General features: G+C 50.8%; 1 protein-coding gene across 1 annotated transcript in view; it reads right to left on the bottom strand.

Moving 5' to 3' along the window:
- BLTP3A (bridge-like lipid transfer protein family member 3A) overlaps nucleotides 1-17882 on the bottom strand; it is a 43186-nt gene that overhangs the window by 9642 nt on the left and 15662 nt on the right. Inside the window, exons 2-14 of the mRNA XM_080938235.1 lie at nucleotides 13830-13992; nucleotides 13694-13732; nucleotides 13146-13237; nucleotides 8976-9165; nucleotides 8647-8787; nucleotides 8148-8318; nucleotides 7033-7216; nucleotides 5046-5132; nucleotides 4460-4630; nucleotides 4021-4160; nucleotides 3493-3634; nucleotides 2937-3130; nucleotides 1333-2771 (exon numbers count right to left, since the gene is read on the bottom strand). Coding sequence (XP_080794361.1) covers nucleotides 1333-2771; nucleotides 2937-3130; nucleotides 3493-3634; nucleotides 4021-4160; nucleotides 4460-4630; nucleotides 5046-5132; nucleotides 7033-7216; nucleotides 8148-8318; nucleotides 8647-8787; nucleotides 8976-9165; nucleotides 13146-13237; nucleotides 13694-13732; nucleotides 13830-13992 — 3153 coding nt within the window. The remainder of the gene's footprint in view (nucleotides 1-1332; nucleotides 2772-2936; nucleotides 3131-3492; nucleotides 3635-4020; nucleotides 4161-4459; nucleotides 4631-5045; nucleotides 5133-7032; nucleotides 7217-8147; nucleotides 8319-8646; nucleotides 8788-8975; nucleotides 9166-13145; nucleotides 13238-13693; nucleotides 13733-13829; nucleotides 13993-17882) is intronic.

Genomic DNA, 17882 nt, shown 5'->3' with positions numbered 1-17882 from the left:
CTGGTCTTTAATAAAATAGTAATAATTCATGTTCCAGAGGAGCGGCGTGAGCCTCAGCAAGCTTTTGCCTTGCTGAGCTCTTTCCTCCTATAAAGTGGGCATGGCATCAATGTGTATCCCACAAGACTACAGGAATTCAGTGGGTCAAGACAGAACCTAACCCATAGGGACCTTCAGTCTGTTGTCACCTTTCGTATATGTGTGTACTGATGTGTATGCACATGTGCATGTGTGTCTACAGATGCGTGAAGACCAGGTGTCTTTCTCGACTGCTTTGACAAAGGAGATCTTGAGACAGGGTCTTTTGGTTAGAGGCCCAGTGAGTGGCAAGTATTAAGGATCCCGTTTCCTCTTCACCGCTGTTGACATTACAGGTGTGTGCTCAGCTTTCCTCCGTGTCGGCAGTGGGAGACCAGCCAAGCCACCTCCCCAGCCCCCACCAATCCCTTTGTGGTTTTCTCTCCTTCCTCCCTGGCTAACTACTCTTGCAGACACTAGACACGCAGGCATTACTTAGAGATCCTCTCAGGACAATTCATGTAGAAAAAAAGCTCTAAGGAGCCAGGGAGATGGCTCCTCATCCAAAGCATCTGCCACACAAGTATGAGGACCAGAGTGCAGATCCCCAGAGCCCACAAAACACCAGTGGACATGGCATCCCACCAGTAATTCAGGCTTGGAAGGCAGAGAGAGATAAGCTAACTAGCTAGACTACATGGATGGGTCAGCTTAGGGTTTGACTAAGAGGTCCTGCCTCAGTGGGTTAGGCAGAGAATGATCCAGAATGATTCCAAACACCAATCATGAACCTCCACACACATGTGCACTCGCATGAAAATGAAAAATGAGGGCTGGAGAACGAGAGGAGCCGAGATCAATTCCCAGCACCCACATGGTGGCTCGCGACCATCTGGAAACCCAACCACAGAGGATGTGATGCTCTGTTCTTGGGAACTGCACTTATATGCAGGTAAAAACATCCATACACAAGAATAAATGGATTTAATACAAGAAGAAAAGAAAGAAGCTCTAATTCCATGCTATGACACCATGCATGATCTCTGAGCCACCAAATGTCCCAGAAGAGGCCCCTCATGCTGTACTGTCTTCCCTAAGACCACAGAAATTCACAGGAAAGCCCCCTCTTCCCGCCCTGCTGACCACACCTCTCCATGTTCTTCCTCATCCTGCTGTCTCTAAGCTTAGCACAGGACCCACGCTACCAGACATTCCTTCTCTAAGAGTGCCCAGAGCAGGGAGCCGTGAGCCCAATGGTCAGAACTGGAGGAAAGGCAGAGACCTTTCCTCAGAAAGAGGCTGAGAAACACTTACTTGGCAGGAGGCAAGGACAACATCTTGTGCATGGTAGAAGTCATTCGGTCTCTACCTAGACTGAAAGCATCCCTAGTCAGGGACACAGCCTCCTTGGTGAGGTCCACAGTAGCGTGGAGAGCCTCTTTGGTGGCATCCTTGGTCATGTGAATAGCACTGGACAACTCCCCCTCAATGCTCCTCAAGGGCTCGCCTTGTCCATTCAGAGCAGCATCCCTGTCAGCCTGGGACTTCAATGCAGCCGGTGAGCTGGCGCTTTGAGCTCTGCTCAACTTTTTGGCCTGTAAAGACTCAACCGCGTCATGGCTCTTCCCTGCTGGCTGCTGTGCAAGTGGACCAAAGTCCTGTAGCTCTCCTTCACTCTGCAGCCTCTCCTGGGACACACCCAGATCTTCAGTGCTGCTGTCCCTCAGGACCTTCTCGGGGCTTACTGGGCCCTGGTCTGAGGAGGCATCAGACTTTGGCTCCCGGTCCTCTGATGGGGACAGCTCTGAGTCTATGAGGCTGGTGGTGTCTGAGCCTGCAGAGTCACCATGAGCAGTCCCAGGGGCAGGATGCATGAGAAGGGCCACCTCAGCACTAGGGAAGAGAACTCCAATGCACACTGTCTGGTCCTGCAGGGGGGACCCAGTCATGGCCTCTGTATCCTTGGTCAGCTGCTCCTGAAGGCCCTGAAGCACCTCCTTGAGGCGCAGCAGAGCCAAGTACTGGTAGTGGTCCAGCCTCACTCTGACGTGAGCAGTGGAGTGTACAAGCATGTGAACGTCTGCCACGTCCTCCAGTTCTGCCAAGTGCCCTTTGTGGTCCACACCTGCATCTCCTTCTCTCACAACCTCCGGGACCGCTGTAGAACCTGAGAGGCTTTTCAAATCCCGTTCTGTCTTTGACCTCTGATGGGACACAGACTCAGGGGCAAGAGCTTCAGAGCGCACAGGACTGCCGAAGCTAGCCGATGGCTTGAGCCTCCCCTCTGAGGCCAAAAGGAGCCGCCGTGCCTGGGCTTGCTGCCAGCGGCGAGGAAGGCAGGCCCAAATGGACAAGGGGAAAGGAGCCACAAAATTCAGGGTATGACCTTTGACGTTTTCTGTGCCTTCAAAGTCCAAGGAGATCTGGGTGAAATGCAGGGACCAAAGATCCTGGGATGCCGCTGGCCTCTGAGGGAGGGAGCTAGGCTGGACTGGAAGAGAATCCATCTGGAAAGCGTGATGCAGAAAGAGCATGTGCAGAAGGCTGAAGCTCCCTGCAACTTTGGGAAAGTGACCGTAGCTAGAACGGAAGAACTCAGCAGCAGCAAAGCCCCGGACGAGACTCTGGAGGTCTGGACAACCGCAGTGCGGGGCATGCCGGGTATTGGTAGCAATCATGCCTGACGTGGAGAAAACTAGCGCCTGGGGGCGATGCGGTCTGGCCAGCTCTCTAGTCTCCAGTGGGAAGCTCACCTTCGGAGAAAAAATGAAACAGTTAAGGGCACTCGAGCATGCATGTGGCATGTGAAGCTGATCTTGCTTCTGCCAAGTGAGCACAGCAGGACTGTATCGTTCACGCCCTTGGAGAGAATGTAGCTGTGTCCACCAACAAGTGACAAAGGCCAGCTCTGTGCCTACCTTCAACCAGAATGCATCCAGTCGAATGTCCAAGTGCTCATCTTTCCCCTTTGAATCCTCCAGCTTATAGATGGCTTTGAACTGCTCCAAGCTTCGGTATAAATCGAGGCAAAAGAGGTTTCCCCAAAGCAAGCTGACGGGATCCACAGTAAGCGTCAGTCCATTTAACTGGATGTAGAGGTTAGGGCAGGGAACTGGAAGCAGAGAAAACACAGTGTCATGAACAAAGCGGCTGCTAGACCCTCACAACGGCAAAGACACGGACCATCCCGCACACGGCCCGGCTTTCTGTTCTGCTTTTGAGATGGCGCTCACGTTTCCCAGGCTGATCTCTCGGTCACTGTAGCCACGGATGACCTCAAAAGACTATCAACTTCTGATCCTCCTGCCTCCCCTCCCAGAGCCCTGAGGTTTATGTGTGCATCTCCACAGTTGGCTGCGCACGCTCATCGAGCTCTCCGTCAACCACGCCCTCACCCTGGGGCGGACCGTACACAGCACCCTCGATGCTGCCGAGGTAAAGAGTGTCACCAGAGGAAATGGCGGCACAGCTCACCTGGAAGCTCCTGATTATCCGGGAAGTAATACTCCGTGAACTGCACATGGATGGCAGCCACCTGACTGGGGAGGCGGTGGCGTTTGCGACTGCACGAGAGCAGAGCGGACGGCTTCTTGCTTGGCTGTCCCGCTGTGGACACCTGAGTGACCACAAGTCCCTGTGAGCCTGTGTCACTGCACCCAGAACCCTGTTTCCTGAGGAACACAGGCCTCCGCCATCCTCCCCTCCCTCCCTGAGAGGAGCGCAGATCCCCCCCCCACACACACACCAGGCACTGTCCCCAAGCTGCTCTTCCGTTTGGTTTGGGGATTGGCCTCACGCAGCCTCTTGAGCGTTTTCAGCAGGAGGTCACAATACGACACTCCAGGAACATCCAAGACCTTCCTCGGAGGCCATGCGCAACAGCAACTGACCGACCAAACTGTCCACCTCCTCAGGAATCAGACCAACAGGTCCCGGATTCTACATCCTGGTTCATGTTGTTCCTGAACTACCCCACACCCCAATGTCCGCCTGTGTCCTCACCTGGTGGATGTCCAGGTCATCTACTCGTACAACCAGGCAGCTAGAGCGTAAGCGATTCCATGCTGGAGACCCAAGGGCAGCCTGCCGGCCCTGGGTAGGGCTTTTGTCAAGAGGACTCTTGCCAGGGCTAGAGAAAGAATCTAAAGAAAAAGAAAAGGAAAAAGAAGTAGATACATTCATTGCTCATTATTAGTAAACTTGAGAAAGTAAAGCCCAGGGTCAGCAATGACATAGCAAAGGGAGCCCAACCTCCCTGGTGGGAACTCGGTGACCGGGCTCTAGAGGAAAAGGCCACAGGCATCACAGGTCACACCATCACGCTGTGTCACACTACCACACTGGGAGCAGTGGGTGAAGACACCGCTTCATCCACACTAGCTGTTTAAAGTCAGTCAGCAAAAGGCTGAGCAGCTAGACTCCTCAGGGTCCCAAAACCTGCCTGCTTTCTTCCGGAAGGCAGGGTCGACCCCCAGATGCCAGGGTGGCTTCACACTGCTCTCCTCACAGCACTTCTCCAACCTACTCTGAAACTCTGTCACCAGCTGCTGGGCCCAGTGGCCTCGGGTCTCCATGGCCTCACAGTGCCGCACCCAATGCTTACAGCTGTCACCTGTGGAATGAAGAAAACGGGTTCAGCCCAAGACCACAGTCCAGTGCCCCGGTGAGTTCTTCCTGTCAGGAGAGTCATTCAGAATTACATCCAACCAGAGCTCACAACCTCCTGGGGTAAGATGAAAAAGTGTTCTGAGAACACTCTTCTAAGCTCCCCTGCAACCCTCACTCCACTCCCTAAGGGGCTCTAAAGGACCACTGCTGGCCGTGGACTACTACAGAGGTTTTAAACCTAATAGATCCTGAGCGGCTGAGGGACCACCCAGGTTTGCACGTCAGCTCAGAAAGATTTCAAGCTCCCCCTAAACACATGCAGCAATACCCAGCACCCTTTGCTGGCTGGTCAGGTATGAACCCAGAAATCTGTCCTCAAATGTCTGAGGTCATGCTAGAGCACGTTAAGTTTCTCTGACCTGCCCAGTGGAAGGGGTAGTAGTCGAACGCCATCTTTCGGAAGGTGAGCTGCATGGCCCCACCCGTAAGTCTGTTTGCAGAGACACCTGGAAGAGAAAGGCACAGGTGAACAGTGATGGAGGAACCGAGAAACCTGAGCAGCACCGGAACCCTAGGAAGCCCTCTGGGGGCTGAGCCCTGATCCTCTTGCAAGAGTAAATAACCAGTGTTCTTAACTGATGAGCCTTATCCGTCCTTTATATTCTAAAGGGACTATGTAGGGATTCCTTTGTTCAACTCTTGGATAAGAAACAATAACTCTTAAATGAGCTACTTTAAAGCAATTAGTGTTGAAATTAAATCTAAACCTATAACCACTGATAATGCTTTGGGGGTTTTGTTGCTTTTTAGGTAAGATCTCATGATACCACCCATAGCTAAGAGTGACCTTGAACTCCCAATCCTCCTGCCTCCACCTCCCAACAGTTAGAATTATAACCCTCACAACTACAACAATGTGTTCTTTTTGGAGGAAGGCTGTTCTTGAGACAGGGTCTTACCATGTGGCACAAGCTGGCCTCAAACTCATGACAACACTTCTGCCACAGCCACCAGAGCAACAGGGTCACATGTGCATCACACCACCAGCAAGAGCACTGTGTGACCCAGGCTGGCCTCAGACTCAAGGGACCCATCCGGGATTAAAGGCATTCACCACCACTCCAAGGCCTTAAGCAACAGTGGGGAGAAATCACTACACAAAAATAACTGTTCTAATCACCACTCCTCCGGTGGAAAGCCATGTTTACTCTGTCGCTGCTAGTGTGGAAGTGGAGTGACTGCGAATGAGGAGCCAGCTAGACAGCATGCTGCCTGCTGGGAGAAGACAGAAAGCAAGCACGCTCCCCTGCAGGTGAGGCCTGGCCCTGAAGGTGTAGCTCAGTGGTACGGCACCAGCACAGTGCTGGGTTCAACCCCCAGCACCACCAGCAAACCCAAGTACAAGGAGAATAGCAAATGCAGCCTACAGTGAGCTCGGTAAAGCAAGAGGTAGGGCGGACCCGCGTGAGCGTGGGAAATCACAAGAGTGAAGGGGGAAGAGACAGCGCTGATGCTGATGGGTAAGCAGGGAATCAAAACCAAACCCCAGGCTCCCAGAACCGGTGCAGCAACTCTCTGGAGCCTGACGCTGGCTGTGCTGTAAATGAGGACAGACTGACTTTGCTCACTTCCTACACCAGGACAAAGGCAAGCAGAAAGTTATTGGCTTCTGCAGGGACCATAAGGGGAAAAAGTCTATTGTTTAGAATAAATATAAATACACATGTGATACTATTTTAAATACACCACTAATGTAACAGAACCTCTCTACACATATAAACACAATATATAAAATTGGGGGAGGAATTGAGATGGGGTTCCTCTGTGTAGCCGTGCCTGGCCTTGAACTCATGGAGATCCACCTGCCTCTACCTCTCAAGTGCTGGGATTAAAGCCCTGTGTGCCTCCACATTTGGTTATGACAACACAGAACTGAAATGACTCAGCTCTGAACATTCTGGTTCTGGGTGGAGCTGGAGGGCAGAACATGTCTCTGTTCTGGATACATACAAGATCTGTGTTCAATCCTCAGTTCTAACGAAGAGAAAGATCTGAGGTTTCCTACAGCTGAATGAATTTCTCCTAAATCCTCCAGCAGTGGTTCTCAACCTCTGGCCAACAGCAGCAGCTGGAAGACTTGGGGAAGACAAGGGTCCGTGCCACTCTGCATCAGCACGGTGGGGAAGGGGCCTGCCGTGTGTGCTGTGTGACAAGTGGCTCCATCACACTCTAAAGCCAGAGAGCATTCTCTCACCACATGGAGCCACCACAGGGGGGCTGGGTCCCAAGCCATGCCTGAGATTACAGCCATGCCAATGAAGGCTAAATGCCACAGTGTCTGTCAAAAGAGCCTTCATCCCAGGCTCTGCCCAAGTGACGTGCGAGCAGGCTCAGGCCTCTGTGTACCTGGCTCTCGGGACTGGCTGTCATCACAGATGTGCAGGTCCAGGCGGGAGATGAGGAGGTGGTAGGAAGACTCCTTCACATCAAATTTCTCAAAATACTGGCTGAGGCGACTGCTGCTGTTGCCCTGGCTGCCACTGAACGCCTGGGCCCAGGTCTGCTGGGCACTGGGAGCAGGTGGAGTGATCTGCATGTGACAGAGAGATCAGGGGCTGGAGAGGTGGCTCTGGTTGACAACACCCACAGGATGGCTCACACCTGTCTGTCACTCCAGTTCCAAAGGGATCCAATCCCTCATATAAACATACATGTAGGCAAAACCACCAATGTACATCGGGGTGAGGGGGACAGGCAGGCAGACATCCAGACAGACATCAAGTCCAGCCGGAGAGGCTCCTTTTGATGCTTTCTGTAAGCTTAAATCTACATGACTAAAACCAGTTTAACAGCACCCCTGTCTTATAATTGCTGAGAAAGCAACTCGAACCCCAACAGCTGGCCCACACCAGGTCTAGCGACTGTGTCCTCAGGCCTTAGTCGCCCTCAGTCACCTCCTCTAGAGCGTCCTAAGTGCACCGCCGCTGATGGGCTCTGTTTACCTGTTACAGCACCCGCCGCAGAGCATATGAGCAACTTGTCAACTGTCTATCCTCCAAGATGTGAAGTCCCAAGGGCAGGGACAAGAGGCTCATGCCACTTCCTCCCTACAGAGGCTAGCCCTCCATCTGACACACAGGAGAGCCCAGTGGGCAGAGGCTAGCCCTCCATCTAACACACAGGAGAACCCAGTGAGCAGAGGCTAGCCCTCCATCTGACACACAGGAGAGCCCAGTGAGCAGAGGCTAGCCCTCCATCTAACACACAGGAGAACCCAGTGAGCAGAGGCTAGCCCTCCATCTGACACATAGGGGGAACCCAGTGAGCAGAGGCTAGCCCTCCATCTGACACACGGGGGAACCCAGTGAGCAGAGCAAATGAATGAGAGAGGCACAAGCAACTCCACACGTGGTGAACCCCATAAGCAAGCCAAAAAGACCTCAATTCCCCACAACACTGACACAAATCAGGGCTAACCACCTGCCTCCCCAGCCCTCACAGATGCCCAGTGTGCCTCTTACCTGCACAGGCTCAGGAGCCAAGCTCTTTCTTTGCTGGGCTGACTTCTCCATGGCCTCGCTCAGTGACTCGGCATACTTCATCATCGCCTTGAGCTGTGAGTCTGTCAGCACCCAGAGCAGGTCGTCCAGGAGGAACGTCAATTTGGAGGCAACCACATTGCAGTCTTTTGTCTGAGGGGTCACAGAGAACATACTTAGTGACTGTACGGGCATCCCTGGCAGCCTTACGCCTTCCAGGAGGTAAAAAGGACCATCAAGGACCACCAAAGGACCACTTTGGCAAAGCCGACTCCTTACACAGTGACTTGCTCGGGTTTGCTTGATTTACCAAAAGCACTGGCCGACCCAGAGCTGCTCTGGCCAGTGTGTGCGCAGCCCGGGTAGAAACTAAAAGTACCAAAGCGGGACAACGGAAGCTTCTCCCACACTGGTGAGGCCGACGAGCACAGTGGCATAATACCAGCTACCAGAAGGCTCCTGGCATAGGGAACACACTCACTCTTCTCTTGAGGGCTATCTGGATCCGGCCTTGGTTGGTAATGAGCCTCAGGGGTGTGGTAACTGGGTCCTGATCACCATTTTCTGTGGCATCCGCCTCAACTCGGAGTGTCTGCCAAGTTATCTCCTTAAATGTTAGAACCTGGAAGGAGGGACGGTAAAAGCCTTCACTCTGTGGATCAGAAGGCCCAGGAGGCTGCTGCGCTCAGCTAGCATCTGACAGCACAAGGCTTGAGAGTGGGGACAGCTCCAACAGGGAACAGGGTCCTTTAGGGGCTCCCCTACTCAGAAGCCCTCCACTCACCCCCCTCAGAATGCTAAGGCTGTCACCTCTCCTCGGCGGGGATCAGTGATGCGGGTCAGACGCAGGTCACTCTGCTGCCAGCTGGGGTTGACACTATAACCCTGGAGCTGCCACAGTTCAAAGGAAGCATGGAAGGCCTTCGAGTGGATCTTGATGGTGATGGAATTGACCATGATGAACATCCCCTCCACCACCTTCTCAGCAAAGCCATACTCACTGCAATGCATGGGGAGACGGTGGTCAGAGTCAGGACAGCAGCAATGCATGGGGTGAGAGGTGAGAGTCAGGACAGCAGCAATGCATGGGGTGAGAGGTGAGAGTCAGGACAGCAGCAATGCATGGGGGGAGAGGTGAGAGTCAGGACAGCAGCAATGCATGGGGGGAGAGGTGAGAGTCAGGACAGCAGCAATGCATGGGGGGAAAGAGGTCAGAGTCAGGACAGCAGCAATGCATAGGGGGAGAGGTGAGTCATGACAGCAGCAATGCATGGGGGGAAAGGTGAGAGTCAGGACAGCAGCAATGCATGGGGGAAAGAGGTCAGAGTCAGGACAGCAGCAATGCATGGGGGAGAGGTGAGAGTCAGGACAGCAGCAATGCATGGGGGGAGAGGTGAGAGTCAAGACAGCAGCAATGCATGGGGGGAGAGGTCAGAGTCAGGACAGCAGCAATGCATGGGGTGAGAGGTGAGAGTCAGGACAGCAGCAATGCATGGGGGGAAAGAGGTGAGAGTCAGGACAGCAGCAATGCATAGGGGGAGAGGTGAGAGTCAGGACAGCAGCAATGCATAGGGGGAGAGGTGAGAGTCAGGACAGCAGCAATGCATGGAGGGAGAGGTGAGAGTCAGGACAGCAGCAATGCATGGAGGGAGAGGTAAGAGTCAAGACAGCAGCAATGCATGGGGAGACGGTGGTCAGAGTCAGGACAGCAGTAATGCATGGGGGAGAGGTCAGAGTCAGGACAGCAGCAATGCATGGAGAAACAGAGGTGAGAGTCATGACAGCAGCAATGCATGGGGGGAAAGGTGAGAGTCAGGACAGCAGCAATGCATGGGGGAAAGAGGTCAGAGTCAGGACAGCAGCAATGCATGGGGGAGAGGTGAGAGTCAGGATAGCAGCAATGCATGGGGGGAGAGGTGAGAGTCAAGACAGCAGCAATGCATGGGGGGAGAGGTCAGAGTCAGGACAGCAGCAATGCATGGGGGAGAGGTCAGGACAGCAGCAATGCATGGGGGAAAGAGGTCAGAGTCAGGACAGCAGCAATGCATGGGGGGAAAGAGGTCAGAGTCAGGACAGCAGCAATGCATGGGGGGAAAGAGGTCAGAGTCAGGACAGCAGCAATGCATGGGGGGAAAGAGGTCAGAGTCAGGACAGCAGCAATGAATGGGGAAAGAGGTCAGAGTCAGGACAGCAGTAATGCATGGGGGGAAAGAGGTCAGAGTCAGGACAGCAGCAATGCATGGGGGAGAGGTCAGAGTCAGGACAGCAGCAATGAATGGGGAAAGAGGTCAGAGTCAGGACAGCAGTAATGCATGGGGGGGAAAGAGGTCAGAGTCAGGACAGCAGCAATGCATGGGGGGAAAGAGGTCAGAGTCAGGACAGCAGCAATGCATGGGGGGAAAGAGGTCAGAGTCAGAACAGCAGTAATGCATGGCTGCTTATTTTTCTTACTTCTTTTCTCCTTGTTGTTGGTTTTTCCCCCTACGTTTTGTGGTTAGGGATTTTCTTAATATCTGTGTTATTTCTGTGTATGTGTGTGGGTGTGCTGCCTGCACAGATCTCGTTGTTGTGCCCAGAGTCAAAGGGAGGAGTCGGACCCCTGAACCTGGCTGGAGTTACAGGCAGAAACAGTTGCTGTGTGGGTGCTTAGGACAGAAACCAGATCTGCTAAAGAGCAGCCAACGTTCTTAACTTCGAAGTCACCCCTGCAGCCTCTAAGAGATGAGAGAGGAGAGAGACGCGTGTGGAGAGCACACTCTTTACTTCTCTTTGACAGTCTCACACGTGCACACAATGCACTCACTCGGTCATCTCCACCCGCCCAGCCCCTCCAGCCCCAGCTTCCCACAAAATCCTACTTCAATGAAACAGATAGTCTTCAAAGCACAATTTCTTTTCTTTTGTCTTTTTTATTCTTACTTTTTTTAAGGCATCCAAAGGACTCAATCCACCCACAAGGGGTTGGTTGTAAACTGCATTGCTGCCTTGGCCAAGGAACTGTTAAGTAAAAACAAATTCTGGAATTTTATCATCATCAAAAAAAAAAAAAAAAAAAAAAAAAAAATTCTAGAGCCATGTGGCGGCAGCAGTGTCTCATGCCTTTGATCCCAGCACTACAGAGGCAGAGGCAAGTGGCCCTCCATGTTCAAGGCCAGCCTGATCTACAAAGAGAGTCCCCAAGATGGCCAGGGTTAGAGAAACCCTGTCTCAAAAATCCAAAGATAGGGAGGATATCTAGAAATTTAAACTGAAAGTGTACATTGATTTAGATGCCATTTAGCCACATAGGACTAATAAACAGTCTAAGAGCCCATAAAAAATGGAAGAGATACACACAGTTCACAGAAAAATAACACTAGCCTTACACAGAAGTCCAAACAACAGTGAGTCTGGAGCACAGCTATGTGGCAGACCGACCTGCTCTGGGGATCCTTTACCCCACCTGCAGCACTGAAACTGCAGGTGGACCCTACACCTGCCGCACTGAAACTGCAGGTGGACCCCACACCTGCCGCACTGAAACTGCAGGTGGACCCCACACCTGCCCGGAATGCACACAGGTGCTGGTGACCTCAACTCCAGTCTGAGTGCTTTCCGAACAGCTGCTTCACCCACTGAGCCCCCTCCCCAGCACCTACAGATACCTCTTTAAGGGAGGAAAAAACAGAACAAAAACAAAACCACACCTTTAACCCCCAGAGACAGAGGTAGGTGGATCCCTGTGGGTTTGAGGTCAGCAAGTTCCAGGCCACTGCACAGTGAGAACAGAGAGAGAGAGAGAAAGAGAGAGAGAGAGAGAGAGACAGACAGATAGACAGACAGACAGACAGGAAGGAAGGAAGGAAGGATAGAAGAAAAATGTTGAGAAGATATATTCCTTTAGAAGGAAAACGAAAGCCCTTGTCCCCACTCCCCCAAAAAAGAAGGGCATGAAAAGGTGTGTATAATGTTAAAGACGGGTACAGTTTGGTCAACTGTGGGAAGAATTTGACAGTTTCTTCCTTTACAACCTGTGATGGTTTATATTTGCTTGGCCCAGGGAGTGGCACTATTAGGAGGTGTGGCCTTATTAGAGTAGGTGTGTCACTGTGGGTGTGGCTTTAAGACCCTCATCCTAGTTGCCTGGAAGCCAGTCTTCCACTAGCCGCCTTCAGATGAAGATGTAGAACTCTCAGCTCCTCCTACACCATGTCTGCCTGGACGCTGCCATGTTCCTGCCTTGATGATAGACTGAACCTCTGAACCTGTGAGCCAGCCCCAATGAAATATTGTCTTTATAAGAGTTGCCTTGGTCATGGTGCCTGTGCATAGCAGTACAACCCTAAGATACCAACTAAACACTTCTATCCCAGGGTGTTCATCCGAGATAAACAACAGCACACGTCCACACACCCATCTCCATGGATGTTCATGAAAGCCAAAAGTACAAGCGGAATGACCACCGAGTGGGTGGAAAGCTGAGCATGGCGACAGTCTGTAAGCCCAGCTCCTGGGATGGGAAGGCAGAGGGATCTGGAGTTCAAGGCCAGCCTGAGCTCTACAGAATGACTTCAAAGGCAACCTGAGCTACCTAAGACCTCTCAGGGGTTGGGAAGGGCTGAATTACACTACATAAAGGAATGTAACTCAGTGCTAAGCTGTGTGTCCCCCAAGTTCATCACTGCTGTTAGTAAGAGAAAAGAAGCAGGGCATCTAGAATTTGCTTTCAAATCCTGGAGTGCTCAGGAAACAACACTGGTAATATGCTGGTGGTAACTGTTAGGGTCTGATACTTGAAACATGGGGAAGTGATGTACTAGCCTGTCCGTTTTAGTTGTATGTCTGTTTCTTTTTCAGTAACCAAAGTTGTATTCTGAGCCAGGAGAACTGAGACACACTTTCTCATTCATACAGGTTCACTCACATTCACAAGCCAAAGCAGGGTTGTAAGTCTGAAACCAGCCTGGGCTACAGAGGAAAACCATGCTCACAGTAACTAACCTCTGTCCTGAAGCGAGGGCGATGGGAGACTGCCCATTGGGGGGCCGAGGGTCCTCGCAGGTTTTCATCTCCACCTCCACCTTATCCAGACACTGGAATACAATTTATAGAGAGCTAAGCGTCTACACAAAGATCACCTGGACCAGCAGAACACAGGACTGTGCTACAAGCCTCACACCGACGACACAAACCACACTTCAAACTCCCTGTCTCCATCCCAAGGAAATTTAAGGATCAAGCTTGAGCAGTAAAAACCATTATTAAAAAACAAATGCAAGGGCTGGAGAGATGGCTCAGCGGTTAAGAGCACTGACTGCTCTTCCAGAGGTCCTGTGTTCAAATCCCAGCACCCACATGGTGTGTCTGAAGACAGCAACCGTGTACTCACATACATAAAATAAATAAATCTTTAAAAAAAGGAACATAATTTTTAAAAAAAAGCAAGCCATGGCACCCAGGAGGCAGAAGCTGGCCTGGTCTACACACTAAGGCTAGAGAGACCCTGTCAAACAAACAAAAGACTACTTCCAAGTAGGAAAGGTCATTACCAAGCAGATCGGATGTGTCTTCAACTTGGTCCACTGGATCTGGAAAAGGAAAACGGACACAGGCCTGTGACAGCTGCTCCTCAGAAGAGCAAGCCCACTGGCCCGGGACAGTAAGAGTGCTCAGACCCGCTCTCACCCGGATGGAGGCCCTGTTGCAGTAGACCCTGGTGATGGCCAACCAGGTAGGAAGTTCCAGGACATTCTGCAGAACCTCTTCATCCAGCTCCAGATGGGTCAGCTGACCCTCCCCTTTCAGAGTGCTCAAGTTGATTTTGTCCGGGGAAAGATTCTTAGTGAACCTGCAGCGAGTGACAGTAAAACATCATTGTCCGTCAGTCACAGCAATCTCCGCGGCTACAAGACCTCTTGTTCTTGCTGTGATCGGCAGGCACTGTCCTCCTGCTGGTGTGCTGGGGAGTCTGGGAGGTGGCTGGAGGAGTGGAGACACAGCCTTCCATTTCTGCGTTCCCACATAAAGGTCCCCTAAAAACAGAGCAGCTAGGCCAGATGCATGTGCACACCTGTCACCTTAGCCCTCGTATGTGTTGATGGAGATCAAGGCCACAGTGAACTTGACGCCAGCCTGGGATGTGAGTCACCCTGTCCCAAAGACGACAAAACAACAAAGGGCCACAACTAAATAAAAACGTAACAGCTGGTGTTCCGTTTTCCTTTCACAAGTTATTTATTTACGTGTGCACGTGACTCATATTTGCCCAAGCATGCCATGGAATACATCAGAGGTCAGAGGTCGGCTTTTCATACATGGATCACCAGGCTCCATGGAAGAGCACCTTCCAGTTCCAGGGGATCCAATGCCCTCTTGCTGCCTCAAGAGCACCTGCAAACACGTGCACATAGCAACACATACAAATAATAAATACATCGTTAAGAAAGTCAGAGTGTCTCCTGCACACCAGTGGCTCCCACCCTCCCAGCAGCCCGATGGTGGCTTATGTTCTACGGCTGCGGCTTTCCCCTGCCTCTGAGTCCTCTACTGACCTGTCAGGATGCACCAGTACAGACCCACAACCAACAAGCAACCTACTGGATCCAACCAGTTATAACAGGTAAGACTCAACAAATGACCTTCCAGAATCTGCAAGGGACAACCTACTCAGTCCAACTCTTGATCTACTAGACTTGATCAGTGAAGACCTACTAGATGCAATCACTGACCTATGAGACTGAACCAGTGACCCACCATTTGACCAAGTAGTGAGTGACACAGTAGAATTAACCATCAACTGAAGTTTGCAACCATGTGAAACGTCATCATGTGACAAGAAGGAGTCCACGGGAAGGAAAGGGCACGATAGCCAAAGTAAAGAGAGCCACACCTATGGGTTGAAGGGCCCACAGGAAGTTCTGCCTACACAGAACACACTCCAGACCTCAGCAGGTTTTCTAAAGCCCCACCAGTTCCCAGTGTGCACACAGCACTGGAAAGCCACTCCTCTCAGGCCTCTGGTGCGAGTTTGTGCTTCCAAGAGTAAGCGGCCTTACTCGGTGCTCACTTACGCCTCTTGTCAGGACTGTGATGAAAAGTCTCCCTCCAGGCAGAAAGCAGGCTTGCTTACCATGCACTCCAGAACGCCAGAGGTTACAGTCTCAAGCTCGGTACCGTACCAGCCGCTCACGGGATTCAAGTAGGCACGCAATGTCCCCGTGGCCTGAGGGACAACGAATGCGCCACTGCCCTCACACTGCTTGCTCACCCCTGCACGCATCCATCTAACAGTACAGCCGTGTTAGCTTCCAAATAATGTTGGAGCTCAGAAAAACGAGCCCCCAAATATGACACCCAGCGTGCTGACCATTTGTAGTTCATGGCCCTGGAAGAACAGAAGACACCCAGAGTGGTTTTATTCTGACACACCTTTATCTACTTCAAGAGCACACACAAGAGGAGAAAGAGTATGTCCGGGTGTTTTTCTGAGTTTCTATTAACTAACTTCAAGTCTAAAGGAAAGACTCAAGAAGGCAAGCACACTTGGTAGAATTTTATCTGACACCAATCCAGTTCCTAAGAGAGTCACTTACCCCCCCCCCCGCACTGTCACGACGTCCACCACCTGTCAAAATCCTCCACTCATGAAGAAAGTCACAGGTTAGTCACAGGTTTACACTGAGAATGAAAACACACGTGAAAGCTACTCTCACCTACAGTAACATCCTTCCAGCAAAGTTTCCGAGGACAAGGGCAGGGTTTCACTTTAGTTCCACAATAGGATAAAAGAAAGTCCCAGACCTTAACATATAAGCTGACTGATTTTAATTAATTTAACTCGAGTGAGTGAGTGAGTATGTGTGTGCGTGTGTGTGCGTGCACATTTTGCTGGAAACTGAAGGGAGCCTCATGCATGCTAAGCACTACACCCCAAATCCCTTTAAGGGAATGGTATACATGCCTTTAATCCCAGCACAACACTTGAGAGGCAGGAGGTAGAGGCAGGAGGATCTCTTTGAGTTTGGGACCAGCCTGGTCTACAGAGCTTAGCTCCAGAACAGTCAGGGCTACACAGAGAAAACCTATCTCCAAAAAAACCAAACAAACAAACAATAAAAAAAAAAAATCACTTAAAATCAGCTAAGTATGAACCAGCTTTGTTCTTTACACCAGAGACCAGCTGTCTCTAATGTGTCTTCTCTGAAAACTCTCCTTTTCCTGAAATGAACCCTGCCCACAAGACAACAAAATTGTGCTGAGTTAAAGTACATCTGCTTGCAACACATGCTCAAGAGCAAAACAAGAAAAAGCAAAGGAGCGCAGCGCATGGCCGGAGAAGAGAGGAGACGAGGGTCCCAAAGAGAGGTCGTCCTAGGAAGGAAACGCAGGCAGAGCAGGAAGCTGGGCACACTTGCTATCACAAGGCATGGCAGGCTTCCTCCAAGCCCCACATAGTCAAGGATGCAAAAATGACTGTTTCTTCCTCAAACGTCCCCAGCTGCCCTTCCTTCAGGATGGACAAAAGCGGGGTGAGAATCAGCGACATACACTGTCCTCCCTTATAATCACCCCAGGCTGGCCTCGAACCGACAATCCTGCCTTCCCTTCCTAAACTGCAGGTCTGTGCTGCCCTGCCCTCTTAGGAGATTTCAAAGCAGACAGGAAGGAGGAGGGGAACTGGAGAGAGAGCAGCAGGCACAAACAGAACACTGGAACCCACACTGACCAGACGGAGCCAACTCCCACAATCTATACACACATGCATGCACACACACCAATGCACACCCAGAAATATTTTTAAAGAAAATTATAAAATAACTTGAAAAGCCAACCAAAGGGGCTGGAGAGATGGCTCTGAGGTTAAGAGCAGTGACTGCTCTTCCAGAGGATCCTGAGTTCAATCCCCAGCAACCACATGGTGGCTCACAATCATCTACAATGTAATCTGATGCCCTCTTCTGGTGTGTCTACATTAAATAAATAAATATTAAAAAGGAAGGAAGGAAGGAAAGAAGGAAGGAAGGAAGGAAGGAAGGAAGGAAGAAAAGTCAACCAAGGAGGACCATTATTCCGTGCATATATAAAGAAGTGTCTTTAACTACATGCTCACTTTGATAAGAGATAAACAATGAACACAAAATAAGGTATATTTTTTTAGCACTGAGGAGTGATTATTCTATTCTAAAGAGATATGACATAACTAACTTCTACACTGTGTTCTTTCCAAAGTATCTCTCCAGAGTTTGATATAAAATAAATGGCATTTCTCAGGGCTGGAGAGATGACTCGGTGGGTAAGAATACTTCATGCTCTCACAGAACCAATTTTGGTTCTCACCATCTGTGTCAGGCAGCTCACAACTGCCTGTTATTTTATTTCTAGAAGATCCAGCACCTTCTGGCTTCCATAGGCACCCACACACATGAACATACACACACACAAGCACACACTTACATACACACTTTAATAATAGCTTCCATCTCATTACTTATGAAGTAGTCTGTTTAAGTTATTTAACAGATTTATTTATGTGTACAGTGGTCTGTCTGCAGGCCAGAAGAGGGCATCAGATCTCATTATAGATGGTTAATGAGCCACCATGTTGTTGCTGGGAATTGAACTCTGGACCTCTTGGAAAAGCAGCCAGTGCTCTTAACCTCAGAGCCGTCTCTCCAGCCCCTTTGGTTGGCTTTTCAAGTTATTTTATTATCTTCTTTAAAAATATTTCTGGGTGTGCAT

This window comes from Micromys minutus, assembly GCF_963924665.1.
Source record: "Micromys minutus genome assembly, chromosome: 25".
Lineage (NCBI taxonomy): Eukaryota > Metazoa > Chordata > Mammalia > Rodentia > Muridae > Micromys > Micromys minutus.
Note: the sequence above shows the minus strand (reverse complement) of the source record. Positions and strands in the feature narration are given on the sequence as shown.